The sequence below is a fragment of the Amphiprion ocellaris genome, chromosome 2 (assembly GCF_022539595.1).
Source record: "Amphiprion ocellaris isolate individual 3 ecotype Okinawa chromosome 2, ASM2253959v1, whole genome shotgun sequence".
Lineage (NCBI taxonomy): Eukaryota > Metazoa > Chordata > Actinopteri > Pomacentridae > Amphiprion > Amphiprion ocellaris.
The window spans coordinates 13478433-13498955 of record NC_072767.1 but is presented as its reverse complement, the minus strand read 5'-3'; the positions used below and the strand labels follow the sequence as shown (position 1 = coordinate 13498955).

Genomic DNA, 20523 nt, shown 5'->3' with positions numbered 1-20523 from the left:
GAATTTAGTAATATCACAGGCTTGATGCTGGGACACTGTATGACTTATGAACTGAGAAAAATAGGTGCTTTTTGCCTGATAGAAATAAATGTCAATATTTCAATCCTGGAGATGTTCCCTACTTGCACAGGGAGCAAACCGGGGAGATGACTTTGGCTTCAGAGCCTAGGATCAGCACTGCCTACCTGCACAGAGGTGACCCCTGCTCTTCTTTCAATCACAACTTGTGAATCATTGCAGTGAAAAGAAAATACAGTGTTTGGTGTTTATGTGGAAAAAGAAGTGGGATGTTATGTAGGCTCTTTTTGGAGACAATGCAGAAATGTGGTCTCTTCTGAAAGTGCATTACTCTGTGTCAGACGGGGAAACAACTAGTATCTTCAGAAAGGGTAAGTACATACAAATGGGTGAAGAAATAAGTGAAGCTATTACCTTGAGGTTTGAACTGTCTTCATAATATTGCATTGGAATGCACAAATATGTAACAAGCATAATTACAAAGCTCTGGTTCCGCTCTTCCTTGTGATATATTAACATATCACTGCATAGATATTAACATATCTAGATATTAGCATATTTATGCAAGGATGAGTTCATGAGTAATTCAAACCAGAGTCATGGGTGTGGAGATGGATCCAGAGCTGCATGCAGGAGGCGACTACCATCAAATGTGATGTGTTTTTTTTACCACCAAGATGTCTTTACACATACAAGCAGCTAACATTGTTAGAAAGGTCAAATCAGGCGGTTTTATTTGGTATGCACCAATCCTCACTGCAATAAATACTTACAGAGCAATTAAAACAAAAAGAACGGATGTGAATTTGGATGCTAAGTGCATCCGTAAGCTCTGAGGGTGAATCAAAAATTAACCTGCAGAATAACAAACCTAAAATAATTATTGTTTTTGACAAACTTTGATTTAACTCTCTAATATTTTATCTCTTAACATCATTTACACAAAAATGCAAACACAATTTCCCTAAATGTGAGCTACAGATGCAAGATCTTTGAACTGTAATTACTGTGGCTTTATAATCTTTTATTAGAGGACCGGCGGTGCTCCACTGGCTGCTCTGATCCTCATGTAACCTTAATGCCACAGTCTGCTGTGGTCTGCAAGATTAAAGCACAGGATCTATTACAATTTAGGACTAAAAGGCTAAACTTCTTTTACACTTTGAATCCTGCATATAAAAAGGGAGGAAGGGGAAAAAGACACTGTTCAGTCACTGCCAAGCTCACCCATATACACACACATACATTCTCGCAGCTTTTGTAGCAGCAATGACTCCCCCTTTTTACTTCAAAGTACTCTCCAAATCAAATGTTAGTGGCCCCACCTCCTACCCTATTCAGCCATCTCTACCCTGAACACATAATTGCTTTCAACAGTTTCAAAGGAGAAATTCTCAAGGTTTCAAATCACAAGACTGGTTCAGAAAAAGCCCAGTTTGTTAAAGAAGAATAGATTTTTCTGACACCACCAGAGGTGATGTAGCTCTCAATAATTTGATTAAACTTAACCTTGGAGTTTGAACGTGATTCAACAGAGCGTCAAATGTCAGACGTCTAGCAGGCAAAGTGCTAAACATACCAAACCTAATGAGGCTGCACACAATCCGGAAAACATTTAAATATCACAGTGATAGTCCAGAAGTGCTCTTTAGTGTTGGCATTAAGCTGTTTCTTGCTTTTTCTAATACCCTTTGTATTGCGTTTTGCACATATGAAAAGGTTAATCAATACTGGAGTGCTTATGAGCAGGTGCTCATGATACTTCTAGGGCAGTTGGTGTGAAAGGCCGACAACAGCAGCAGACTATTCTCTAAACACTATGAATCGTGGAGCCTCATGTGGAGGCAAGCCATTGAAACTCATAATGACTCTTTGGTTTCTCATTTCAGCTTGATGTGGTAACACAACGCTTGTTACTGTGGTAGCATGAAGGCTCGCGGCTCTTGACGTCAACAGTGACACATATCAAAGTTGAGAAAAAAAAGAAAGAAAACATAAAAAACCAAACTGTGATTGAAATCAGAACAATATACCAAGGACAGTTAAATACTCTGAAACATGTACCACAGAAAAATACGAACGGACGTTGTGGACATAATTCAGAATTACCATCCATATACATGTCATTTTCCTGTCACATCCACATACAAAAGCAAACTCATTCACATATTCTACTAAAAAGCACATATGCATTTACATATAGACCTGAAAAACATTCACTCAGTTGAAAAACGAAATGATGAAAAGTATCAAAAGTTCGTCTTCTACTAAAAAACTTTCACATTGTAAAATGCGTTCAGATACATGGAGGAAAAATTTCCTCTACTTACACATACAAAAGCATTCACACACCAGGCTGAAAACCTCACACACTTACAAAGGAAATGCTTGTACACACACCTTTCTATATCCAACTGAATAACTTTCTTAAAAATCACTAAAGCATTTCACACATGCTAGCAGACAAGAGGATTTCAGGTAAAACAGAAAACATTTCAGTAAATCCATCACAACCATCGTGATATGCTATACACTTAAAAGTATCACTTTATTGTTTTTGTTGCTCATAGTGTACGTATGTTGAATGTTTTAAATAATAATTTGAGTATTTTAGATTCATTTTACTTCAGAAATTGCTCTTACAATTTGTTTACCTTGTTTTTTTTATGCCTTTAATAAACATGTAATATTTATTTTAGTTAGATTTTATTCTTGCTGTCTTATAACATGTTCAGCACTTTTAACTCCAGTTGTTCTCAAGCGTGGGACACAAATGCATTTGATGTTACTGCATGCTGCAACTTTAAATATTCTTCTTGTTGATTAACATCTGATTTTTTTTTAAATGGACAGCTTTAATCTGTTACTAATTCTGTCAGTAAATTGAAATAAAACCATAGGAAATGCCTGCTGTATCATCAGTTCAAAGGTGATTACACAGTGATGTCCTCAAACTGATTGGTCACCATGACCTGAACCGATATGTGCCCATAAAATGATTACTCAACTGATCTTTTCAGCACTACAGTGTGTTCAGGTCACTCTTAAAGTGTTTGGATTTCAAGTGTAAGTATATTCATAAGTACTGAATGAAAAATAAAGGATTTGTTTTAAAACACAAGCTTCTCTTCTTTTGATTTTGATTTTTAAAATTAAAAGAAAACTGTACACCCACAATATGCTGTTACTCCTATTTTAACGCTTCTTCCACATTTCTTTTCTCTACACTCTCTGTTTTGTCCCCTTATTTATTTCATCCACCTACTTTTCTGTCATACACTGAGGACTCTTTTCAATGTTTTCCTCTGATGAAGCCTCATCATTCCCTCCCTCACTCTAATGAGGAACCAGTGAAGTGGAGAGACACAAAATGGAGTCACAATTCACAGCTTCCATTCCTCCTCCTCTCCCACATCTACTCAGTCAGAGAAACAAGTGTAGAGGAGGATGGTCATCTGCTTCCATTATCCTTGTACCTATCAACAAATAGAGGTGATTCCAGATTGTGTTTGGGCCTCTGCAGACCTCATTTGTAAACACTGACACCCTGATGATGACTTCGGTGGTGTAATTTACAGCACAGAGGATCACATCATGAGCAATGGAGGAGAGGAGCTTGACTCTGGCATATGCTGCCCTGCTGACAACTCTAATGGCACATCAGCCACTCCTCCATGGTTTATACTGAGGCCTTGGATCCAAGTGTCACATTTGTCCTGGTGCTGTCCGTGTTAAATGTCTCACTGAGCTGCAGTGGCTGCCAAAAGGACACTGAATAATTCCATGCAGAAACGGTACTGAACAAATACGATAAGAAAATAAGCCAGAAAAAAAACATTTTCTTTACAAAGCTTGCTGATATCTGATCAAAAATAGCACAAGGTTTCATTCTGAAACAGCTCCACAGCTCCACAAGGTTACATTTGGCTTTATTCCGCAAATTCTGCAGTCCTGTGGTCCTTCAGATAAAATACAGAAACAGAATGAAAAGCTGATAAGATGAGAGATAATAAGCCCTGAGCTATTACAGCTGGACCTCTATGACTATTTCTTTTTGTCCACTAGCAATTCTATGTATCTGGCGACCTGCATTTCCTTCAACCTGCTTCTTCCTGTCATACCTAAACGGGAAAGTCACTTAAATCACAAATGCATGCAATATTCAGTGACGCTTTTCATTCAATTTAAAAGAATTTCTCCTATTTTGTGATTGTCAAAGACATCAAGTGATGAAAAATCTGTTGGTTCGTAATTTTTTTTTTTTTTTTTTTACTGTTCCTGTTGATGTTTTTGGAGTCAAAATATGTTGGATTTATTCTTGGAAAAGCTACTGAGTTGAATCAATCAATAATTAGCTGAAAACGTTCATAGGGGTACGGAGGAACATTTCCAGCAACCATGACTCCTGTGTTTTAATGCTACATTGTGTTAGCTAATGGTGTTGAAAGGCTAATTGATGATTAGAAAACCCTTGTGCAGCTATGTTAACACATGAATGAAAGTGTGAGTTTTCATGGAAAACATGAAATTGTCTGGTTGACCTCAAACTTTTGAACTGTAGCGCATAAGGAAACGTCTTCATAAAATGCTTCCTAAAAAATAACTGGACATAGTTTCAAGGGTATCTCAAGAATGTGACATGCTACATATATTGCTGCCCTGTCTGCTAAAAATGACATTCCCAGACAACTTAACTGCATTTTCAAAAGATATTTGAGAGAAATGTATTTTCTGCTGTATTACACTTGTTTGTGACATATTACAAATATGGGAAAAGAAGAAGTGAAATAAAAAGATCTTCATTTGGCTGTTTTGGCTATTGTCCATCTCAGAGACAGCAGGAAAGTGGCATGCTGTGGAGAACACAACTGCCTTTGTCAAAAACTGTGATGGACAATAAATGACGAACTTCATCCCTGAAGCACTTTGGCTAGTTGCAGTCTGTGTCAATTTGTCAACCCAAATGAACTGAAACTTACTGTGGTTTGTACATAAAAAGCAAAAAATCCAGCAAGGTTGTGACCTGGTACAACCTGGTACTGTCACACAGCTCTATTGTAGTAATTTATTCCACCTGACCTCAGACAAATTCCTACAATGCTCCCTGTGCTTTGACATCGAGATGGGGGCTCATCCTGGATCTGAATTCAGCAGATATGGTAAGAATCACAAAGTCTTGGCAAAGGAACATAATCTTTGAGAGAAAAATGGCCTCCAGATGGTTAGGGTGCATAACACATACCCTTGTGTCCTGCCTACGATTACACTGTCCTGTCTGATAAAGAAAACAATCATTTATTTACTCGTCTGTAAAGGATTTTGCAGAATGTATGCATAACAGTGTACAACAAAATACATTGTGAAGTGAAGGCAATGCCAGAGATCTGTCATTTTATTGCTAGGGTATTTACTATGTACTGCAACTGTTGTTATGCCTGTACTTTTCACACCATCTAATTCATTTTGTTTGGATCTGTACAACAGATTGTATCAAGATAAACACGATTTCATTCGTCTTCATCATGCTTTTGTTTTGTCCCAATACACAGAATGCCTATTTCACTAATTACAGAGTAATCAAGTAAGAAAAAAAATACATGATAGATGGAAAAATGGGCTGAATCGTTGTAAAAATGCAAAGCCTACAATAGAGAGACAATTTTCTATGATTTCTTAGCTGCAGGAAACAACTTTTTCAGTGTGGATTTAGGACAGAACTGTGGTATTTAACTGGTCTAATTTTATATAAATGAACAAATAAGTTGGCATGACAGAAAGACAACTCATTTGACGATCACAACTGACTATTTGAGAAATAATGATGCTCCTGTTCCTTTTCAAACTTGAAGAAAAAAAGAGCGAGAAGCTGTACCTAAAAGTAGAACCCAGACAAAGAGCCAATTAAAAGGTGCACCACTTGTGTTTCTGTGTTGTGGTCCCTTGGTAGCAAGTCTGCTGCTACCCAATGCTTTCTGCTCTCTTATCTGAGTGTCGTGAAATTGAAGGAGCTTCAAGCACCTGAAATGACTCTTTAAAGCTCTAATTAGGCAGTGGCATCTCTCTGCCTTTTCATTGCTTTCATTGTTCAAAACTATTCCTCAGCAGAACTGTACCCAAGGACAATTTTGATCTTCCTAATTCCTTCTCTCACTACATTTCTTAGCCCAGTTTCCTTCCATCCTTTCTTCCGTAAAATGTAAAAACCATCTGTATATAATTGTTAACATAACATACAGAAATGAAGATATTCTATCCAGCATTCAGTTTTGCTTCCCTCTGTCCCTATTTCACACATCAGTGATTCATTTCACTCAGTGCATGAAAGCTTTCTTGTTTGATGCTTGAACAGCAGAGCTTGTGTATAAAGCCACTTATGAGTCTAATGTTGGTCTGAATTGTGTAAAAACTATAAAAATGACACAGTTTTTCGTTATTTTTGAGCCTGTGCCATGAGAAATGTTGCCAATGTTACGCAAATGTTACACAATTTACATACACTACCGGTCAAAAGTTTTAGAACGCCAGTTTTTTATTGAAATTCAAGTAGTACAAGTCCAATGAATGGCTTGAAATGGTACAAAGGTTAGTGATGAACTGCCAGAGGTAAAAAAACAAAACAAAAAAAACTCTCTCTTAACTCTGAGTCAACAGCTTGGTGATAGGCGGCTTACAGGACAACAGCTTCAAGCACAGCTTAATAGTGGTCGTAGTAAGAAGTCTCAGTTTCATCTGTGAAGAGAAGACTTGGAGTTGCAGGTTTGACAGGTCAAGTTGCAGCAAGAAAGCCATTTGCTAAGATGTCAGCATAAGAACAAGAGGCTTGCCTGGGCCATGAAACACCACCAATGGACTATTGAAGACTGGAAGAAGGTATTATGGAATGACGAATCAAAATTTTGAAATTTTGGTTCATCACATAGGGTTTTTGTATGCCGTTGAGTAGGAGAAATGATGGTTCGTCAGTGTGTGACTAACTGTCAAACATGGAGGAGGAAGCGTTATGGTCTGGGGATGTTTTGCTGGATCCAGGGTCAGTGACTTTTACAGAGTGAGAGGAACCCTGAACCTAAACAGCTACCACAGCATTCTGCAGCGCCAAGCAGTACCTTCTGGTATGTTCCTAGTTGATCATCCTATAGCAAGATAATGACCCATAACCTAAGTCCAAGCTATGCCAGAAAAAAGAACAAGATGGTAAACTTGAAAACATGGAGTGGCAGCACAGTCTCCAGACCTAAACCCCATGGAGCTGGTTTGGGATGAACTGAACAGACGAGTGAAAGCAAAGCAACCTACAAGGGCCACAGATTTATGGGAACTTCTGCAACAGATTTGGGAAGAACTTTCTAAAGAATACTTGATTTCCATTGTGGAAAGAATGCCAGGAGTGTGTTCCGCTGTTGTATCTGCCAAAGCTGGTACTTTGAATACATTTTGGTTTCTAAATACTTTTTTTTAAAACTCCATTTGTTTATTTGTTCTTTGCTTTCATTTCAGAGTACAATAAGACACTAACATGCATAATTTCCAATAAGAAACTGGAAAAATTCGGATGTTCTAAAACTTTTGACCCATAGTATATTTTGGAAATTTATAAGATGAAAAGCTAAGCAAAGATAGAAGAGCTATCCAGTCTCCCACAGCTCTGCAATTACAATAGTTGGACAGTAGTTTAAGGGAAACACCTCTGTTAGATTTCCACATGCAAGCAAACAAGCTACATTGAAGCAGACATCATACTGAACCAAAACTAAGGGGTCATTGACATTGGAAGTTAAGAATCTCCTTTGTTTAAAATGACTTCCAGTTTTTGCAAAACCTTAAAAGATTTTTAGCTTGTTTGGTTCACTAAAGAGTTTTACTTTTGAAACATAAATCAAAGTCGAGAACACCTCTTGAAACCCCTCTTAGCAATGAACAAAATCTTAGCTTTCTAATTGTTTGGAAAGTTAAAAAAAAAAAGGTAGAGGAACTGGTTATGATGAGGACTGAAGGCCAAGAGGACTTTATGAAAAAACTGCAAGAGCCACTTACAGAAACTAAAACCTTAACAAAAAGTCTAACAGAAATTCCATACACTACCACAGAAAGTACTACAGTAAAGGGTACTTGATACTAAAATACTAAATAATAAGAACAAAACAAGAACATAAAAAATCATGACCATGTGGATTACCTTCTAATTTTACAAAAATGTAGAAACTGTAGAAACTGGAAGATAAGACTGTTTAAATGCTACCATTTTCCTTTCAGACAAGATTGGAAAACAGTGACAGTGACTCAGTGTAAGAGGATTAGGACTGTTGGTTGTGTGCTACGACTCCACAGGGTTAGTTGCTGAGGATGTACTCTTCACACTGGATTATCATCACTGCTTTGCCTGCCCACGCCAGGTCCCTTTGATGTGAAAATGTTTGAAACCTCTCCAACAGTGGTTCGTCTCTGTTTTCATCTCATTTTGGGAGGACTGAAGGGGAAATGATCATTTTGCTGGTGTAATGACAAAGAAGCAAGCAGCAGTGTGGGAGAAAATGATATGTCTGGGCCAGTAGGAGCCTCTTCACCATTGAGCAGGCTCAGTAGACATGTTATCACCCAATGTGATCATTGATCACCTCATTTGATAATAAGGTTGCCACATTGTTTAACTTACAAAGAGAAACAAAAGTCCAGACTTAAAAGCTGAAGGGGATGGAGGAGTAAGTGAGCAGCCTTTATGTGAAAGGAATTTCACCGGGTATTATCTGATTGTATTATATTTTGATTCATCTCATTTTGGCTTTTGCTGCTTTTTGGTCATTGTTTGGTTAAGATGGGCACCAAAACCACTTAATTAGGTTCAGAAATGGATCATTGTTTGGGTTAAAATACACTGTCGCTTTGTTGGGAGATCTTACATGTGTAATCCATCACCACTTTCACTCCTGCTGATTAAGGCAGATGGCCGCCGTCCCTGAGCCTGGTTCTGTTGGAGGTTTTGTTTTGGTTCCTTCCTACTGTCGCTGATTGCTTGCTCATAGGGAATCCAAAGGAAACTTTGAATTGTTAGATTCTCTATTCAAAACTCGTAAGGTCTTCACCTTAATTTGCTTAGTGCTATGAGATGACATATGCTGTCAACTGGTGCTTTATAAATAAAACTGAATTGAAACTGAATTATAAATTCACACAACTGCAAGAGGTCTTTATTAAGGTAACCCCACCATTATCAGACTTTGTTTATGCTTGTTCCTCCCACATGAGCTGGGTTCTGCTCAAGGTTTCTTCCCGTTAAAAGGGTGTTTTTCTTGCCACTGTCACCTTGGGGCTGCTCTGGTGGTTCAGGCATATGGGTTCTGTAAAGCATCTTCAGACAATCTGAATTGTAATTGGCATTATATTAATAAAATTGAATTGAACTGAATGTTTGTCATGGATGACAATGAATAAAACTCCCACTGAGTCTACAAGAGGATGGATCAGGTCCATACTGGCCCAAATGTTTAGGAATGGGAATCAGCAATCTGATCATTTAATGGGATAATAATATCTGAAACAAGTGACCACCTACATTTACTTTCCCACTTTTGATGAGTCATTCTGTCCTTCATATCCTCTTGTTCTATCTTCTTTCTTTTTTTCCAGCCCGTGTCTTTCCTGCTCCCCTTCCATTCTGTCTGTTTGTTTAATATGTTCATCACTGCTCCCTCCTTTTCTGGGCCATTTATGATAATGTCCAAATCAGGTTAGGTGGTAGAAGAAAAGGAACTAAGAGTGGGTAGAGGAAATGAAAGACACAGAAAAACAGGAAGAAGATAACTGAAAGGAAGATGAAAAGAAGATGGGAGAAAGCGATAGAAGAAAGTTTTGAATACAAAAAAGTAGGAGAAGTAAGAAGGAATGAATGTGGAAGTTCTGAAGGGAAGATCAGTTTGCAAACTAAAAAGACAAAGATACAAAGGTCAGATTCCATTGAGTAATGACAGAGCAGCAGCTGCATTGCAAGGCTTCATCTTGAAACGGATAGCTGCTGTACTCCCTCAATTTCAAGACTTCATTAAACATCTCCACTTCCACTCATCGCTAAGTGAGCTGTGATTAGTGTTGGCCAGCTCACTAATTTACCTCCATTTACGCTGACCTCCGCTCAGGTTCTGCAGCAAGGTTCAACAACAAGGATATTTTTCTAGTTCCTTGGTTGGGCCACAAAGTCACAGGCATCTTCAGCATCGCAGGGAGGCCACACTGAAAGTAAACCTCTTTTCACCACTTATGGTAATTTCTTCCATAATATGCAGGGACAAAAACTCTTTCATACATCACTTTGCAATACAGCTGTTGAGATTATCAAGCTAAGATCTGCAAAGGACATACAGGTGACAAATGGAAAGGAAATTACAGCTGCAATTATTTCTATTACAGATAAATCTGCAATTTGTTGTCAAGTCTTCAGATTTCTCTAGACAGTACTCTAAAACCTTACAGTGTTCCATTTTCTAAGATATAAAACAGATAAAACGGCATATTACGTTAGAGAGACTTTGATCACTGAACACTTGCTGCTTTTGCTTGAAAAATAACTGAAACAGTTTAGAAATCAATTCCCCAGTTTCAAGATTAACTTTCTTTTGATCAAAGGAAATCAATTAATAGAGCTAACGCTGCAGGTCTAAAGAAAAAACTCAATAAATAAGTTGAGAAATATAACAAATGCAGCTGCTTTCTTTAACTTGTCACCCAGCTGTATAGCAAAATAGATTAAAGAAGAGATATGAAGCAGTGTCTGTTCACTGGAGCTGTAAATCAATTTCTGATTGATAAGGCTGATTTTACAAGGTTGGTTCACACAAGTTGCAAAAGAAAAACACAAAAGTAAAGTATATATATATATATATATATATATATATATATATATATATATATATATATATATACAAAGTACAAATCTGAAAACCAGGCCAAAATAAAACTCTTCACCGTGTGCATTGTTGGAAACAGATGACATTTGAAGTCATTAGGTATTTTTAGCTACATTTATGTATGTAAGAAAGCTCAGTGCTGTGCCAAAATTCATTTTCCTCAAGTTTTCCTTTCTTCTGTATGGTTGTTTTGTTATGGTACGACAACATGAGGCACTCAAGCCTGACAACTCAGCGGGGACTTGGTATCTGAGATACTAAAATCATACACAAGAGCGGTATCTGCCTCAAACATAACTAAGCAGGTTACCTTGTCATCCAGTGAAATGTTTCAAACAAATAGTTACAGCAAACCCAGAGAGCGAACACTGTCATTTTATTTTCTGGAGTGAAACTGAGGCAAAGACACCAGGGAAAGCCATTTTGTTTTCAACGGTAAACAAGTTTGGAACTCTAAGGAACACAAAATACACACTCACACAAATATAGACGTACAAGTATGCGCACATATACATTTTCACCCAGACTGATGTGTCAAACAAACAAACTCTGTGCTCCTTCATGTCTTCATCTATAATGTGTATTATCTGGGCAGAACTAATCAGCTTATTATTTTGTACTGTTTGACCTTCAGTGCTGGACTCAGCTCTCCTTTCTCATTAGAGCTGGTTAGAAGTAGCCCCAGGCAAGTGTACTCTTACCTGTCAGATGGGGTTTGTGTGGGAGCGTGAGGGAGAAAGCCAGAAGGAGCAGAAATATTTTTTTTTTCTTGGCCACAATGAGCCTAAAATTACTCCCTTTCTTGATAAACTCTTGGTTGTTAACTATGGTTGATCCTCATGAGATTCCCTTCAACACACGTAAAAAGTAGTGTGTGTGTGTGTATGTGTGTGTGTATGAGACTGTGTGTTCTGAATTTTTCCAAAAATCTTTAGCCATGCAGAAAAACTGGAAAACTACATGAAAGCATGCGAGTGCTTGAGTGAAACTACACTTGAATGTTAATATTCATGTGACCGTATGTGCAGCCTGAACACTGAAGACAAGTCTCAGTCCAACTCCTAACTTTTTTTAAAAAAGACTTAATATTCTTAGTGCTGCATCTGACAAATCTTTATTTTTGATCAATCTGTTTAGTGTTGCTAAACTGATGTAACCCTTAGAGCCTGACAGATGCATTTTACAAAGAAATTCTAATATCTTTTAAATTAAATTGCTCCTGAAGTATTTATTGCAGTAAGGTGTAGTGCACATAAAGTTCAACTGTATGACTTCACCTTTCTCATAATGTCAGTTGCTTGTCGGTGCAATAAAGTGTCCATGAGAAAAAAATATGTTAAAATAAATGAGATCAGATTAAATCACAGTACACATGCACTCTGCATCCATCTCCACACTTGTGACTCTTGCATGACTTACTCCTGAACTGCACTGATTTATCTATCTATCTGCAGTGCAATGTGGTTTTATCATCACAAGAAACAGTCCAACCAAGGTTTTAGGTGCTTGGTACATTTTTGGACATACTGAGGTAATAATGTTAGAAAGACAGCCTAAATTTCTGCAAAGTAATTTTTTCACTCATTTTCACACTCCTGCTTCTTGGCTAAATAACTCCTGATCATTTTATAATGTAACACATATCAAAACTAAAAAAGCACTCAGAGAGCGTAGTACTCCATCAAGGCTGCTCAGTCATTGTATCATTTCTGACGGTTGATTGATTTCTGACCGTGCCGCTTTCTCACAATGATACAAAAAATCTTTAACAAATCAGTGGATGCAGACTATAAACCGTATCACTGCCAAAATCTAATCACTTGGTTCTTGTGTCATTTCAGATTTTCCCTGAAAATTTCATCCAAATCTGTTAGTTTTTGAGTAATGTTGCTAACAGACAAACTGACAGAAAGACAAACCAATGCCGATTGCCAGAATAACTCCACCGCGTTTCTTGGCGGAATAATAAACACCGGAAAACTCTGCTTTCTGATGATATGAGCTGTTTCCCTGAGTAACAATGAGCAATCTAGTTTCGAAACTGCAGCAAATGTCTGGATTATCTTCAACAGAGGGCTGACAATACATGCCAATATGTATGAAAAATAAACACAGAATAACAGATTTGATTTTCTTTATTGCATATTTGACGTCACCTGTAAGCAAACAGGCAGTGGCTGTCCCTGACTCTAGGGGGCTCAAGGTAACATAACCATTAGATGCCCTTTGTTTGAAAGTGGGGACCAAAGATTCACCTGGTTTGTCACCTTTGTAAGTAGGCTGCTGTGTGTAAACACTTACACAAATAATGATGTCAGGCATTAAGCACATATTTCTCCCATTTTTAGAGTCACGGTGAACCTTTGGCATCATTGAAAAAAAACTCCTGCCAGTGGTTTATCACACAGACATACAGTAGCCGCATATGACTATGAGTTATGGGCAATTCGGTCAGAGAAGATTTCCATTTTAAACCTCTCAGACTGTTTCATCCACCTCTAGAGGCAAAAGTGGTTGATCTATCTAGCATTTCACAAGAAAAAAACAACAAATCAATTTTGTGGAGCAGATTTATTACTTTATTTTCTGCTTTGTTATCGTATTACTTATTTTGCACACCTTCGGCTTTATCTCGTGATTATGAGGTTCTGAGCTGCAGGTTGAGAACCAAAGACTTGAACAGTGGTATGTCTTTATGTCTACTGACTAATCGATTATTCAGATTACAATTTAAGCATTACCACTGTGGAAATAGATAGTAGACAATAGCAGTACACACAGCCTGAAGTCTTAAAAGAAATAAACTGCAGAGTGAGTAGAAACTAATTTAGATGCAGTGTGGAAGAGAATTGTTACAGAAGCTCAGACAAGTTAACACTGCTGGGGAAACCTTGCTAAATGGCAAAAGTGTCAAGGTCAGATACCCACCTTAGCATAGAACGCACTCATTTGAAGAGTTTCACATTATGTGAAATACTTCCTTTTATGTGCCAAAGCAGTTTTTACTCATTAAAAAAAAAAATCGCCACCAGTGTCTCAGGCAGTGGGCAGTGACCTCTGGCTTCATCAGTGTATAATTAATGGCATTTATGTATGGCCACGTTAGCTCTGAATCTGTGAGCTGTCAGTTGTGGCAGTAGTCTATTTAGCATCACTCAGGTTAAGACAAGGGAGCAGCTGAGTTCAGTGTGAGCTGACGGTTTAATCAGGACCCCTGTATCCTTCTCCCGAAGCTATGAGACATCAGTATTTAACTATCAGGACACTTTTGGTCAGTAATGTGTGTGTCTAAGTATGCATAAGAATCAAGCATGTTGACAAAATCTAATTTTATAGTCTCAAGGCCCTTTATAAGCAGGCTGAAACATTGAATATAAATATACATATGTATATTTATGCATATGTGCATGTATTGATCCTAAAAAGCCCAGAGCCGTTGTTGCATCTTTGCACTTTTTTTCCCCCTCAAATCCTTGAGTCTTTTTAAATGATTACATGCTTTGTTAAGCAATGGCCAATTCTTTTATTAAATACATAAAGAGATTTGTGTATATGTGTGTATGTGGAACAGACTCTTGTTGCCTGCATATCTGCGCACTGAATAAATGGGTGTAGATAAAACATGGATGGATGGATGGATGGATGGATGGATACATGTGCTGTGTTCACTTAAAGACAGAGCTGTGGAATCTGACTGCTTTGGGTTTCGATCACCAGTGAGTCAGTACTTTGGTGTATATTCATATTCTATTCGCCAATGCTCAGACATTTATGTTATATTTTAGATTAATGTGCTTTGGAAGTGCCAAAAAAACATCTGAGTGATCACAGCAGCATACAACAGAAGTTTTTCCTAGACCATGCCTGTCTAACTAAAGTGCCTGTTTCCAGTCCACATGGTTATTATACATCCAGTAATGGATCGGGCAGATGTGGCAATTGATCTGGGTCCAACAAAGTGTCAGTCAACCATTATTTTCTCTGCCACAATCCATTCATCCATTATCTATACACCACTTAATCCTCATTAGGGTCGCAGGGGGTTAGAGTCTATCCCAGCTGACTGAGGGTGAAGGCAGGGGACACCCTGGACAGGTCACCTGTCTATCACAGGGATACATATAAAGACAAACTAATTTAGAGTTGGACTGTGGGAGGAAGCCGGAGAACCCGGAGAAGACCCACACATGCACAGGGAGAACATGCAAACTCCACACAGAAAGACCCCACGGAAGGCAGGGACGTGAACCTGGGATCTTCTAGCTACGCGGTGAAAGTGTTAACCACCAAGCCACTGTGCAGCCCGCCACAATCCAATGTTGAAATATTTACACTTAAATCATAGGAAGTCACTGCCATGCTCTGTATGTAGACGAAGGTGAATTTGTTTATCTAGATCATGTTTTAAACTAATTGAGATGGAGGTACAAAATACTAAGTTAGGAAAGACCCTTTTTAGTGTCACTTTCTCTGCTATGGCAGCCCTGAGTACAAAGCCCTGGTGCAACAGACTAGTTGCCTATAGATCATTTTATGTGGGTGTACCTTGGGAAAAAACAAAGTCAACTTATTTTCTGTAATCATAGTTGGCTTTGTTTGTACTATAATGAACCCTGAGTTTTTATCTCCTGATTTATTTAGAAAATGCCTCCAGATAATTGCCAGCACCTGTTGCCACAATGAATACAGGTGCCACAAAAATAATACCATGGATGAATGAGCCAAGCATAACACTGCTGTCACTGTCTTTCAATTAAATGAGGTAATAGCAGAAACAAAGAACAAAAGCAACTGTAAGAAATCCCAAAGCAGTATACTGTATAGTCAAGGTTTAAGTCTCATTCATTATGTCAATGATCATCACTTCAATGAAAACATGTACTCTTAATACATGTACTTCTTACATATCTATGCAGTGAAATTATAATTTACACTGAGAATCCTGAAAATTGGACAGATTTCATCAAAGATAATCATTACCCACAACCATTGAACCACAAAGACATGACTCAGTCAGACAGCATCAATGGCCATGTGATTATCAAAAAAATTAACCAGGTGAGGTCTACCTCTCTCTATATATATTTATTTTAAGTTGTACACTTTTTTTGGTTAATAAATTCAAAACAGTAGGCATGTCAGGTGTCAGGAACAGATTCCAATATTTTAGTTTTTTGGAACCCGGCATTTTTGGATGGATGTGTTTGTTTGGTAAACGCACCTGTGCCACAGCCACTTGTGTTTGCTGCTGTTGCTGCTGGAGCTGCTGCTGAAGCAGTTGGATCTGGTGGTGGACAGACAAGGGGGCACCGGGTGGCAGCGTGCCTGACGCTGGGAGCAGCATCCTCGGGCTGGACAACAGCAGAGAAGCCTCTTCTGAAGCCTGGCAGCAGGGAGAAGGAGAGATCAGGTCAGTAACTAGTAGTGTAAAACAGGTAATAAGTAACTAAGTCAGTAATATTTCTGAACATGCTCACAAAATCTCACAGCTCAGGATGCAAATACACGCCAAGAAAGAAATGATTGAAGAATGAATGAATATAATCAGGACAAGCAATTGCATCGATGAAACGCCTTAGAGAACAAGCCACCATCAAAACAAGAATCTGAATTTGAAATGTAGAGTTGCTGATTAGTCGTACCAGTGTGGAATGAGTGATGCTGACTGAGAATGCAGATCAGTGGCACTGAAATGCTCCACTCCAGCAATAATGAGCTTTGGGACTCAGTTCTCCTTCTAATGCCATGTAGCATCCTAACTGTTTCATGGCTTTAGTAACTAGTCGCCCTCTCCATCCATCCTGTCAAAAACTGTTTTGTTTTGTGGGTATGCCACCATAGCTAGAAAAAAGCATCAGCATCTCTGGTATTTGAGGGTAATAACAACCAAGTCTGCAGAATCTGAAAAGAAAAAAGAACCATATATATTTAAAAGACCGTTCAACCAAAGTGTACACTCATATTGTATTTTCCTTCCAGTGCTCATTGGATATCAAAATAAAGTGCAGACATTTCAGTTGGAGCACACAAGGGCACTGGCTAAATTGTCCTCCTTAATCCTTAAGTGGAGTGGTCCACAAAAACATAGTGCTGCAAGGTGCACGGTAAAAAGACAGACGCACTCTCAGACCAGTACTGAGACCTTGGGAGTATAGCATGGACCTCCAATACATATTGTGCTCTGAACCCATCTAACAAATGACTAACACAGGCCAAGGGTCATATGAAGCCCCTCTGGTAAGACTGAATAAATTACAGAAGTCCTTTGCCCTGTTTACACTGACCATTTCAAGAGTCCTGTGTCCAAATAAAATACAGACACAAGTCCTGAATATAGATCATTCTGTTTATCATAACACAGTGGCTTTTTATAATGACAGTGCTAATATTGGACAGCTAGCAACTTCTTGCTCCACCGACAAGAACATTTTACATTTTAATACACAGTCTTAGCTCTGCTGGGTTCTGTTCGTGTCACCTTTGCTTTCCTGTTCATATCCAGGCTGCCAAGTCTGAACCCTGACTGAGTCCAAACAAATTCAAAGCCCCCAACAGCAGAATGCAAGGTGCTCCAAAGTGAATGGAACCGTGACGCAGGGTGGGGCCAGCACAGAGTCGACACCTGATTAAATTGAACCCGAACCCGCTTTAAGGAATCTGCGCCAAAACACTTCACCATCTGTCTCTCCTTAAGCACCTTCTGGCAGCACATAGACAATGACGTGGGAATACACACAGACACTGACACACTCTGCATGAGAGGAATACATGACTGATGGCCTGTCTGAAATGGGTCTTTTAGGGTAATGAGTGGAAATTATCTACATTGACAGGGTGTTTAGTGTCATTATGTAATGAATAGCAGGCAAAATTCTGTGGAATATATGCAAGACAAGACAACAAGAGGAAACATTTTGGTGAAGACTGTTCAAAAACGGAAGATCACAAAAACATACTTTTCTCTTGAAGTGCATCTTTAACACAGACACATAATTCACCCTTTTTTCACTGAAGCTACTGAGAAACCTAAAGCAACTGCTCAGCTTCTAAGAAAAGGGTGTTAAAGGGGATTGCTACGCTAGTTTTGAAACTGTGAGTCTTGTCAGGCAAACAGAGAGGGTTTAGTCACTGGAAGACTGAATAAGATGATTCAGCACTCAAAGTAACAGAGAAGAAAAATGATGACATGTTTGGCTTTCAAGCGCTGTGGACATAGGAACTATTCCCAATTATAGAGAAACAGTAAGAGAAGACAGAAATAAACAGACTATCAGCAGCAGCAGAATAAGACAGAACGCAGAAGGACATAAATCCCATTCCAAATGTACATCTGAGCAATCATTTCCAATATTTTCCCATAAGAAAATTATGTTTCTATCTTTTCCCATCTGTAACAACAATGAAAGTTAAACCTATAACCACTTTCTGAAAGTATTTACATCTTCTGTTACAAAAATCCACCATCAACATGCACAGAATGTTCTGTGGATGACTGAAGCTATTTTGACCTGTAATTATAGCATCCCCTTGAGTGAATTCCTGTCACAGCATAGTGGACCCAAACAGCTAGAGACTGGATGCCACATTATTCTCAGAAACTGCATGATGCCTGAAGGGCCTCCTACTGACCAAGTGACTGAGGTGACCCCAAAACCTACCTGTGGGTTTGAAAGACATGTTATATACTTTTAAAAATGCCAAAATTACACCATTTATCAGAGCAAGACACTTTGAACCCAGGAAGAATCACTAGTCGTCTCACAATTTGGCAATCCTTACACTAATCATGTGTGATGGTTCTGTTTGAAAATTAATCAAATCTATGCTAAAGATTGTCATGTTTCATGAAAGTCACTTTGTTCTACATTTCTCATTTTAAAAATTGCCAAAAACAAACAGTATGCACCACTGTTTGCAAACTGTTTGTTTGTACCAAATACTGTTGAAAAGGAAAAAAAAAATCTTCTTATTGTAACCAAGAAATGATGACTGACTCGGTAGCAACCGTCCCATCCATCCGTTATCTAGACACCGCTTAATCCTCATTAGGGTCGTGGGAGGCTGCAGCTGACTTAGGGTGAAGGCAGGGGACACCTTGGACAGGTCACCTGTCTATCACAGGACTACATATAGAGACAAACAATCACACTCACATTCACACCTATGGACAATTTAACCTCAGCATGTTTTTGGACTGTGGGAGGAAACTGGAGAACATGCAGAAAATCCACACATGCACAGGGAGAACATGCAAACTCCATGCAGGAAGATCCCGGGAAAACCGGGATGCAAAGCGGTGATCTTCTAGCTGCATGGCGACAGTGCTAATCACCAAGGCACTGTGCAGCCCGCTGCGACTGTCACATGACAAAAGCTCAGGGGCTATTTAGCTTAAGTGCAGGTTGTGTTTCCACAGAGCCAAAAACAAAGCTGAGAAATGAGGGATTGAGAGAAAAATAAAACAACACTGAAGCAAAATAAATAAATAAATTCCAATAGCACAAAAACTGAGAAAAACATCTAGTTTGTAGAGGCTGTAAAAAGGCAAGTAGTAAAAAAATATCTATATCATAAGTTTTTTGCAGTATTGACAACACCTGCAGTCCCTTAGAAGAATGCTGTACATATCGACTGCCGGTTTTTCAACTTTTGCAACATAAATAATCAAAGAAACTCAACTTTTCTTTTAATGATTTACAGCATTTTAACTGGAATACTGCACAAGATACATTTTAGTTCTCTCTACCTCTCATCACAGTTGTGCTCTTTCCACAGAGTGCAGGACTTTTCTTGAATTAGCCTACACTGAGTAAAAATATGAAAACAGCAAAACACACCCAGAAAATGCTTGCGGTGTAGAGGGTTAAATAGAATGGGGAATATGGGCGTTGAGGGCAATCAGTGATGAAGATGACAACATCGGTAATCTTTTTATGTGTAGGAACTGCAAAGTATATTAATGGAAACGCTTCAACAGTAATAAGATCCTTCATCTTTCATGCAAGAAGGAGTAAAACAACTTGGGTGATGGATAAATAACAAAGCAACATGAATGCCCCTCACCCACACACAGGCTCGCAGCCCAACACTCAAGAATTATCAGTCTAAGTTTGCCGAGTGAGAGCGTGCATATTTAAACAGTTTCAGCCTCTCAGCACTGCGTTTACTCTACAGAATGAGAGACAACAAATCCACCTCTGCATGCTGAACCCTAAACGTGTTTACCACAGTAAAAGCCAATTACAGAAGACGGTAAGGCAGTTAAAGAGGGTGGAAGAAAAAGAAAAAAAATCTACCGCTGAAGTTCCTCATGATAACTGTTCGGTCTGCCAGAGGGAAACTCTGCTATTACCATCTAATTCTCACACATACTCCGGCTAATACAAGTTCTTAGCAGCCAGCAGGAGTCTTCCTTTATCTTCTAGCTTCTCATTAAACTCACTGAGGGAGCGGGCAAACCAGGGAAGAAAAGACAGCCTCAATAAGAAAGTGGAAAGTGAGACAGAAAGGAAGCTGAGGACAGATGACGAGGGATAAAGGAAGTCTATATTTCTCCTTCTACAGCTGTGATTACACTAGCTGATCTCTGTCTGTCAAACACACTGTC

General features: G+C 38.7%; 1 protein-coding gene across 3 annotated transcripts in view; it reads right to left on the bottom strand.

Annotated features, from left to right (window-relative positions):
- nos1apa (nitric oxide synthase 1 (neuronal) adaptor protein a) overlaps nt 1-20523 on the bottom strand; it is a 216954-nt gene that overhangs the window by 46215 nt on the left and 150216 nt on the right. For all 3 annotated transcript variants that reach the window (XM_023289231.3, XM_055016632.1, XM_055016633.1), the window contains exon 8: nt 16138-16299. In XM_023289231.3, coding sequence (XP_023144999.2) covers nt 16138-16299 — 162 coding nt within the window. The remainder of the gene's footprint in view (nt 1-16137; nt 16300-20523) is intronic.